Genomic DNA, 10450 nt, shown 5'->3' with positions numbered 1-10450 from the left:
TGACCGGTTTGGATATAGATTTCTACATCAGATGAATCACAACCTGAAAGTTGCACTGAGTATTCCTGGTTACTGAGAGCACTGATTTTGACATCAGTTTTGTAACAACTTGTACAAGTTATTTCCGGCTTTTGCAATACATTTGAATTCAGTGAAGTGTCAGATGAAGAAGCAATCACTTGCAGACTTTTTGGCTCTCCCTAAGTTAGGAACTAAAGAGCGCACCTTCCCCATGGGCAAACATGTTGCAACATAAAATGCGAATAGCTTGGAAGAAAAACAGAAGCAATAAAGGAATGGCTCTTTATGTGCCCTAGAGGAAGAGGAGAAACTGGCAAGACATTTTAAGCCAATTCAGGGAAGAGTCATTTGACACAACCATGATGACACTCGTATTATTGGTTTTAAAAGTCTTGACTTGTCACGGAACATACTTTGCTACAGATGAAACTAAATAAAAGACAAAAGAGCTTAGTACTGACAAGGAAAGACATTCACATTTAATACATGTTAATTCACATTTTTCTTACAGGACAGTTCATTCAAAGTCAGTTCTTTGAGCATGGTAAATATTTTACACCAAAAAAAAAAAATCAATAATGTTTGCATATACAAAAGAGGACAACTGGCAAAATTTAATCACAGTTGCTGCTCAACAGCAATTATCTCAAAGATGAACCTCTGGTAATATGTGACTACTAAGATGGTGACTCAGCTGGTTCATATATGAAAACAGCTTGGCTACTATAGAATAAAATCAAATTCTGCAGCTCCTTAACTTTGCAACCACTCATGCTGCTGTCCTTATCTCTTGACTATGCTCTTGTTCTGAAATAGCACAGGGGGATTTGTCCTTTCAGGATTTCATGATGGTGTTTGCGGTCATGGGAAATCTGTATGAGAGAGAAAACATCCCACTCAGTAGCAGCAGGATGACAGCCACAATCCCAACAGGAATGGCAGCACCAGCTTCCTGCGCTGCTGGACTGGAGGGCATGTAGTAAGAAGGAGGAAAAGCTATGCTCTGGTTGTGAGTTACAGAATAGAAATTCCAGCTCACGGGAATCAGGACACACAGACCAGCAAATATGTAGAAGAAGCCACCCACCAGAAAGAAAGGGGCAATGAGGGTTTTGTGAGTGATTCCCATATACACATTTCTCAGAGCAAATATTGTAGCAGCCAGTCCCAGCAAGCCCACAAACATGGCAATCAACAGGAGACCCTGAGCTGCATAAATTTCGTGGGGGATGAAGGAGTCATAGCTACTGAATTTATGGCAGAACTGTTCTCTATAGCCGGGCGAGACGTGAAGATAACTGATGAAGCAGACTTTCCAAATCCCCACCCAGGCAATGCCAGAGGAGATGATGGTGGTGTTGTCCACATGCCACACTCTCCATTCCACAATTCCCATTGAAACTGTGCACAGGATCCAGCCTACCGTGCCCAGAGCAAAGGCAGCAAGCTGGAGGTGCGAGGTGCTGACCAGGGAGCTCATCCTCCTCTGTCACAGACACAGTTGCCATGTGAAGAGAGAGAGGCACTGCAAAGAAACAAAAAATAAAATGACAAAGGCAATTATTATTTGGGTGAATAGGTGAACCTATCAGTGAAAAAGAGAATGTGTGTGCAGAGGGAGGATAGCAGTCATCTTTCCCCAGCTTTAATGAACTGTTGAAATTTAATATCCATGGACAAATAACATAGAAGTTTTAATTCTGTTTGGGTCATGGTATCACACGGAGGAGAAAGTTTCTGATAAGCTCCCCTTATGATCTCCTTTTTACATTCACAAAAGGAAAATTCACGGGTTTTTCCAAGTTACTGTTTTCTTTGTTAATTAACCAGTATGTTCAAAGATTCTTATACACATTACACATAATCAGGAGCCCTAGAGTTACCGGCTAGCAGGAACAAAATCTGAGAAAATCCTCAGGTCCCTGACTGTTGCAAGAGATCCTACAAAGCAGAATCTGTGCTCCTTTCTCCTGGCAGCTGATGCCGGAGCCCAGTCTGTACAGACTTCAGCTTTTGTGCTGCCTTTACCGAGAGCTGCTGGGACCAGTGTCAGACAGAAAATGTAGTTCAGAGGCATGAACAAATCCAGGCCACAAAGGCTAACAACAGCCACTGAACTTTGACCATTTTCAGGTTAATTAGCCATGAATTCATTAGCAGAAACATTTGAATTAATCAGAAATGTAACACTGTGTGGGGGCTGGAGCCTGGATATGCTGTCTTCGCTTTCCCACACTCAAACTTCATCCAAGTTTTTTTTAGTGTTTTACCTTTGCAAATCCTACTTGTTTATAAACTGCCCAGCTTCCCCAGTTTGAATCATCCTAAAACTCTGCTGGAAAACATTTTAGTCATTTAGCCTAGCAAAAGATTTAAGATTTGTTTGCTGACTGTACATTCTGAGTGCAAATTAGGGTTTAATTGTATTTTTTTCAAAAAAGAAAACAAAAAAAAAAGAGAAACAAATCAACACTTAACTTCCCATGTCTTTTGTACACTTTTTTGAATACTTACAGGAAAGATTTATGATCAGTGAAGATGTGGCCTCAATTTTTTTGTGTAGATCTGACAGGTTCTGGGGATCTGTATATTTTATAAATTTTCTAAAATATCTTTTGTACTGCTCCTATTTCATTCAAGACTGGAGTAATGCTGTACCAAGTTGACTCTAATAAGACTCTAATGTGACTCTGCCACAATGTTTTGTGCACGAAACATTAAACATAAAGACTAAAGCAACAACTTTTCTATTTACTAATCTTAAGCTAAATGGATTCAGTTGGCGATACAATTTTGTTGCAAAAATCCACCCGTGGAAATCTTAAAAAAGAAATATCTTCATAACAATATGGCCTTAAGCAGACAGTGTCCATCTTCTCATACTGGTGCCCACTACATACTTACTTCAGTCCTGAAGGTGATGCCAGCCATGAGAGGACGGGATAGAGTGATTTTTGATGCCAGACAAACACAGCAACATCTGCAATTTTATAATTTTGGCCTCCCAATTCATCTATGTATCTCCAATAGGACTGATTTCCTGTGGGATATATTAATCTCCATTATTGCAAGTGTACATTTAATCCTCTCCAGCATGGAAAATATTGCTCCGGAAGAGTCTCTTGTATTTTTATCTACTTAAATGGAAACCAATTTATAAACACTCTCAATGTGCTGTGTTATTTACAAAGTGATTATAAACCCCCCTTTCTAATTAACTGTTTTTATCAGGCATAGAGCACAGTAGCCCCACAGGACATTTTGGATGGTTTTCTTTCTGTCCCAGTTCCACATCAAAATAGCATTGTTTCTGTTCCTGTCCAGTGTTGGGAAGGTGCCAGACAGGAAAGAGCACGAGCAGAGGAGTCCTGTGCTGACTCCCTTCAGCTTCTGTTGGAATCAGTGGAGCACACAGAAGCCAAACCTGAACCACATGAAGATGCCATTTTGTGTAGAGCCCATATGTCTGTAACACTTCACATAAACATTCATTTAAACAACTTGCTGTTGATCAAGGTCATAAAAGATATGTCAGCAGGTGAATCCTTATCATCAAGAGCTTTTCAGAGTATTTTATCAGCATATAACTTCATTGGTTGAACATACCCAACTGTCTGCTCACAGAATTAAATGAGATTAAATACGATTCTGAGCCTACTATCAAACCTGTATGTGCTGACATACTTAGAATTGTGTCCAGAACTGAACTATAAAGTTAAAAATTAGGGGAAGTTCTTCCTTCCTTTAAGATTCACCGAAAAACCACACAGGGGGAAAGAATTTAAGGCTTATACAAAATTTCTGAGAACATTGGAGAATAACCAGCTATCAAATATGAGCTTTAGGTGAGTTATCAGGTGTCTAGACACACAAAAAATTGCTTATGTAGGAAATGATTCATTTTGGCTCATTTCTCCACACCCTGCCCACTGGAGCTTATTTGAACTAACCTGGTATCAGTGACTTAGAGAAAAACCAAGGTTCAAAAGAAGTACTTTTGAGATCGATGATGAAATTAAATTATAGTTCTCATACTTGTGTGTTTTGGAAAATCAAACAGAAGCCTATACTTGATGACCTCCTGGTACTGAGATTCAGCATGAAAATAAGGAACAAAAGATCAAGGTAAAATAGTTACAGGATTTTTCTTGACATATGAAAACATGTCAAAATTAAAACAAAGTTCTAGTTCATGATTCCAGTCTCTATCATTATGATAGACATCTTGCTGGTATAATGAAAAGACAACAGGTATGTATCACTTGCCAGAAGCATTGATTTTAAAGGAAGCCTTTGGGCAAAGAGGATCAGGGAAACTCCTTTTCCTCCAATTGTAGAAAGATACATTGATTTTTCAGAGCTACCGTGGCAACTATTTAAAAAAAACCCAAAACAAGACATTTCTCTTGTAGATGCCAAATAAAACAGGGAGCGAGCTGCAGAGGGCGTCTTCCTCCAGGATTTCATCCATTCCAGCGACTCCCTAGCTGTGAGACCTCAAGAGGGAAGAAGGGAAGGAGGGAGGAAGGAAAGGAGGGAGGTGGGGTAGGTTGTAGTAGGCTGGGGTTTACAGCAGCGCCTGGGTCAGGGCTTTGTCAGCTTTTGCCTCAGCTGGACTCTGAAAAAGGTCACACCTTGGGGGTGACCCTGCACAAGTGTCCATCTTCAGGAGGTGGGTGATGCAGGTACTGAACTTGGCTCAAACACCAGCAGTGCCATTCCTGTAGATTTCAAGGACAGAGGCATCCCTTTTGGAAAGCAAGAATTTGATCTGTCACCAAGTCATCATCCACAGAAAAAAAAAAAAAGAAAAAGAAAAAAGAAAAGAAAAAAACAAACAACACCCCCCCCCCCCCCCCCCCCAAATTTTTTTTAATTAAAACTTTCCGTCCCTGTACAAATGCCCTTTTCAGCCTGCTGGGAGAAAAATGTGAAAGCTCAGTCCCTCCATCTTTGAACTATATTGGATAAAATACAGTTCAAAGCCCAGATTATATAGCAGGCTGTGCTAACGCAGCATTGACTGGTTTCATGCTTTAGTAATTATATAAATATTTTGAATTAATTTAATTAGTGTAGTAAGGTTACCTGTATGGTCTGAATAATACAACAATGTAACACAATCACTAGATGAAATGTCCTAAGGCAAATGAACTCATATTCAGTCAGCTACAGGAGATCTTCTGAGTAATTAGGTGGTGTCACTGGCATGCAGTTCTTGATTCAGGAGCTCACTCAGAGCTGCAGATTTCAGCATTCCAGCTTTGCAGACCAGCTACTTCATGGCATGGCATCAGCCTACAAAGGCAATCTGGCCAGGAGGAACAAGCTAGGTCTGTGTGGTGTCTGCGTCAGTGGATGAAAAGCATGACTGAAAACCCTTTTCACCCAAAGAAGTGAGTAGTGGTTTTGAGAGGTGGCTGCAGTGCCATCTTTCAGTATCCCATGATTTCATCCTCATTTTCATTTAAAATCTACTCAGTTCAATCCAACAACCACTCCAGCAGCTTCTGGGGACGGTCTTTGAAAAGTCTAGAAACAGTAGTTAAAAAACTGAGAGCTGCTTCTACAGACTTCTCACCTCTTTTCTCTCTTAATACATCTTTTATTTCCTTCATTTGGAAGGGCTTTCCTTCACAGATGTGTTTTTAACTAAATACCCTACTAAAGTGAAGCAAGACAGAATCATAGAATCCTTGGATGGTCTGGGTTGGAAGGAACCTTCAAGATATCTTGTTCCAATCCCCCTGCCGTGGGCAGTGGCACCTCTCACCAGACCAGGTTGCTCAGAGCTCCATCCAACCTGGCCCTGAATGCTTCAAGGGATGGCAAGTCTGCAGCTCCTCTGGGCAACCTGTTCCAGTGCCTCACCACCCTCACAGTAAAGAATTTCTTCCTATCATCTAATCTAAGACTAATCTCTTTCAGTGTGAAGCCATTCCCCTTTGTCCTATTACAGTTCCTGATGAAGAGTCCTCTCCAGGTTTTCTGTAGGCCCCCCTCAGATTCTGGAAGGCTGCTATGAGGTCTCCACACAACTTTCTCTTCTCCATGCTGAACAGCCCCAACTTTCTCAGCCTGTCTTCACAGGGGAGTGCATATTAAATGTAAATTTTCTAGCATTCAATTCAAATTTGCACAGAGAAGACAGAAGCTACTAGTGAAACATGATACATGCCAGTGTATTCATCCAAAAATAGAAACTTGAAGGATCCTTTTGTATTTATTGCTGATTTTTACTTAAATTAAGCATTGCACAGTGAGTAGCTCTTTTTCTTTATGAAAAGTATGTTAAACCATTGCACATGAACTTCAGGGACAGAATGAGACATGACTTTCCCACTCTCAGCTTTAAGAAACAGAGAGGACACCTGAGAGTCATGTTGACTTTCCTACAGCTGCAAGCTTGCTTCTAGGAGAAAAAAATAAAAGCAAGCTGCTCTCACAACTGCCAAGTGGTTTCACAGAGGGGATCTTGGGTCATCTGTGCATCAGGCTTACCTTTAAAAAGACTAAAATGAAAGGTTGCAGTTGAATAGATCAGTTCTTTGTGGCCACAGTCCTACCTCAGCAGCAGGAAAAAACCAGAAATGGAGCTATACTTGAAATTTTGTCAAGGCTTCTTTTACTTCCAGTAATTGTTAGTGATGAAAGGCTGGGGCAATGATATCAATTCTGAGGGCGGAGATACCTCATTTACACCAAATGAATTTCACTTCTGGAATTAATACAGTGTCTTCCAGAAAGCTGTTTTAATTACATTCAGTAGTCTGTATCCTTCCCTTAGGTTTCAGATCTGCTTTCTAAAATTCAACCTCCCTTAATTTCCGGAAACAATGACTTTAAAACCCTGCAGGTAAATGCAGGAGAGAAAAAAAGCTATCAAACTCTCTTAATTCATGCACTTAAATATAATTGGGCCTTTCAGGTCACTGGGTCTCAGGCTGCCACTGTGGGGGATGAGGGCCTGTGCCAGGGATGTCCAACTTGTAGTGTGGTGTAAGAGTGTGTCCCCAACCACACAATCACCTGCAAGACTTGTCTTTAAATTCATCATTTCATATGATGGGTTGAGAGAAGGAGGCTTTCAGAGGCATTGAAGGGAGTTTGCCATTTAGCAGAAGTTCTTTAAAGGCTGGTGTGTGCTGGGTAATACATTCCCCAGCAGCAGCATCCTCTCTGCAGTATCTCTTACCCCTCTGGCACCTAAGGCACCAGGCAGAGCTGGATGGGACAGTCATCAACACTTGGAACATAAGATCTCTGACACTGCAGGGAAATGTGAGATGGAGCTGTGTCTTATCATGGAAATTTGTGGAAGTCTTACACAAAATGCATGATCCTTGACATGATATTCAAAGACACTACTAATGCCTTAGGATCCTTGAGTTTGGATAGAAGAGAACTTCAGAAATGTTTTTTATCCTTCTGCCATCACCGTTTCAGCACAGCTGTGGCTGAAGCACAGCTTTATGTCTCAGGTCATCTACTTGCTGTGGTCCAGGCCACAAGAATTGCCACCACTGGCTGATAAATCAAGTCTATAGCTACCTTCTTCAAAAGCCATTTCAAACAGTCAGCGTGGCAGTTATTTTGTTCTATTTTCCTAGAAATAAAGTTAGCTGCATTTATTACCCATTCCTTGAATACATCTCCCTGACACTCAGTCTTGAACTCTGATATCTCATGTTTAGGTTTCAGCTGTCACTAAAATACTTTTTTTCAGTTAGAAAAGACAAACTAGTGGGGCCTGGAGTCTTAAAAGCCATTGTAGGGTATGTCCAGATTTAACTTGCCTTATGTTCCCTGTCCCTCCAAATGTCAATATCCAGTGTTATGAACTCTGCTGCTTCCATTTATTCACTGTGTTTCAAAACAAGCAAACCAAAGCAATCTTCATTTCTCTTCCATCAAGTAAGAATACACTGAAAATTAGCTGTGTAAAAGTCCTTTGCTTATTTCAGGAAAATGTTTTGATTTGCTTTGATAATAGCATGAAATGAAACTGATAATTTCTATATATCCTCACTGTTTTTTCACGCTGTAATTTACTTTTCTGTGGCTGACCCCACCTTGAGCTCTTATTACATAAGGAAACATTGCAGGCTGGTAGGCAGTGAGATGGCAGTGGGATTGACCCAGCATTCAGATGACCCTGTATTATCAGAGTTTCTACAGATTCTTTTGCCTCTGCCTTGAAGGGAGCTCTATTTAGAGCCAAAGTGGAACAGTTTAGAGACATTCCAGGAATGACAGCCCCTGAAAAACCAAGGCAGATAACCTGGCTGTGTTGAGATGGGATCCTTTCAGGAAGCTTCAGAAAGCAGAGGGAGCCCAAAAGCTTGCCTACTCTGGCACAGATAAAAGAGCACTAAGGGTTCAGTAGTGTAAAGAAGGCAACCACATCCAGGTCCCAGAGAACTCACACACGACTGGGAAGATGAGGGCACTGAACACACACTTGGGGCATGGGAAGATGTCACCCAAGAGGAGACAACTTCCAGCCAAAAGAATGGGAACTAATGCTTCCTGGAGCTGCAGGAGAAATGAAGAACTCACGAAGCACCTTGGATGTCAGCCTGAAAGTGCTGCACGGGCACCCGGTTGGGAGGAAGGAGCATTCCCTGAGCCAGGGGCACGTAAGGAAGTGGCTGCTAAACGGGCAGCAGGAGACCACAAAACCTGCACACAGCAACCTGCACACAGCAACCTGCACACAGCAACCTGCTGGTGAGGTTTCCTTCACAGATGGGGGGAAGTGGGTGAAAGAAGAGCTTTCCAAAAGGATAGGAGACTATACTTGCTTCCTAGCAAGTGATAGCACAGCTAAAATAAAATAGGTTAAAAAATGTTCCAATAGAAGAGCGATGTCTGAGTCTCCCTGTCTGAACCCACTTGCCTGCCAAAAGATAGGAATTCTACTGCAGCTTGTAAGCAGCAGCTTAAAGAGAAAGTTCATGATAAACTCTTCTTATATAAAATAAGCATAAAATTATTTTTTCCAGCCCATGTTAGCAGAAATTCACTTGTTTCCACTTATTTCATGTTTTAAGCAAATATTTTTGCTTTAGATAATGCCAGGCATCACATGCATTTTTTAATTAACATTCCAATCCTACCTTTGCAAAGTTTTATAGCCTAGATGCAGCTTTATTGACTATACTGAACATGGTTTACTAACCAAATCTTTTGTTTAATGTAAGTCTTGCAGCAGAAAGGGAGTTTAGAAAACCCCAGCAATATAGTAATTACAAAGGTCTCAGCAATATCTCTATGATTTAATGATTGAAAACTTAATTCTACAATTCCCAGTTGGGAAAGCTTTCTTTATAGAAAACAAATAAATATTTAAATCTCTCCCCATCTGTTCTCTATCAGCACTTCATAATATAAGTAATATAAAAAAAAAGGGGGAGACTTACTTCTCTGAGTCTGAGAGTTGCCTAAGGCTTTGAAGCAGTGTCAGCTGGATGAAGCGAGTTCCAAGAGGGAGATGGAAAGAAATGCCCGTGCAAATTGGTCAACTTGTTAAGCTACCAAACAGGTACCTCACAGTTCCTTGTCACTCTCCCACTAAGTCAACAGATGTAGGAAGTCAGTTAATCATTAACATCTTATAAAAATATGAAAGCTTTGCCATATGCCATTTATTCTAATTGCTTTAAAACACTTACCAAAGCATACAGATAACTTCCATGGAAATTACAGTTTTCTGTAAGATACCCTTTCAGAAAATCTACCTTTATGATTACGTGATTTTCCAGCTTGAGACCACCATGATGCCCCAGTCTGGGGCAGCCTGAAGGACACAGAATTCCCATCTGAAAGAGAACAAAGTGATTTCATAATCCTGTCTTTTTTGTTAGATTTTTCTTCCTGTACTTATGCAACTTAAATTAGTGCAGCTCTGGAGAAGAAATATAGGGGAGGAGTTTTTCCAAGGAGTAAATTCAAGCTGAACTGCTCTCTTGATGGACTCTATGGCTGGCAGCACCCACACTTTAGTACAAATAGTACTATTGCTATCTCAGATGCTTAAAAAAACACATACATTTTTAAAAATTATGTTATGTTTGCCTTGCTTCATGGTTTTCCCATGAATGTAAACAATGGCTCTTACAAATTGGAAGAATGTTCTTAACTCCCTTCTGCTTTCTCCTCTTTGAAGCTTATTCTAAACCCTGAGAGACTCCAAATGATGCACTGGACTCAGCTGGTTACAGAACAGGGCTAACAACGCCAACATTGTGTGTTCGATCTCTGTATGGGCCATTTCCTTGGGAGTTGGACTTGATGATCCTTGTGGGTCCCTTCCAGCTCAGAATATTCTGTGATTCTGTGACATTTCAAAGCCTGGTGTTAAAAGACAAGCAAGTTTATTTCACAGAAATACCCTGAAATGGGGAAGCCCCATTAAAAATTCTTCTCA

General features: G+C 40.7%; 1 protein-coding gene across 1 annotated transcript; it reads right to left on the bottom strand.

Moving 5' to 3' along the window:
* Nucleotides 1-471: 471 nt before the first annotated feature.
* Nucleotides 472-4785, bottom strand: CLDN34 (claudin 34). Its single transcript, XM_010394708.4, has 2 exons — nt 2926-4785; nt 472-1546 (listed from the first exon to the last, which is right to left on the bottom strand). Exon 2 carries the CDS (start codon nt 1499-1501, stop codon nt 857-859), a length of 645 nt encoding a protein of 214 aa, XP_010393010.1. The 5' UTR covers nt 1502-1546; nt 2926-4785; the 3' UTR covers nt 472-856.
* Nucleotides 4786-10450: the final 5665 nt, after the last annotated feature.

This window comes from Corvus cornix, chromosome 1 (assembly GCF_000738735.6).
Source record: "Corvus cornix cornix isolate S_Up_H32 chromosome 1, ASM73873v5, whole genome shotgun sequence".
Classification (NCBI taxonomy): domain Eukaryota; kingdom Metazoa; phylum Chordata; class Aves; order Passeriformes; family Corvidae; genus Corvus; species Corvus cornix.
This window is presented reverse-complemented; position numbering and strand designations above follow the sequence as displayed.

Coding starts and splice junctions, on each gene's coding strand:
- CLDN34 (XM_010394708.4), bottom strand. CDS start 1,501: ATGAGCTCCCTGGTCAGCACCTCGCACCTCCAGCTTGCTGCCTTTGCT.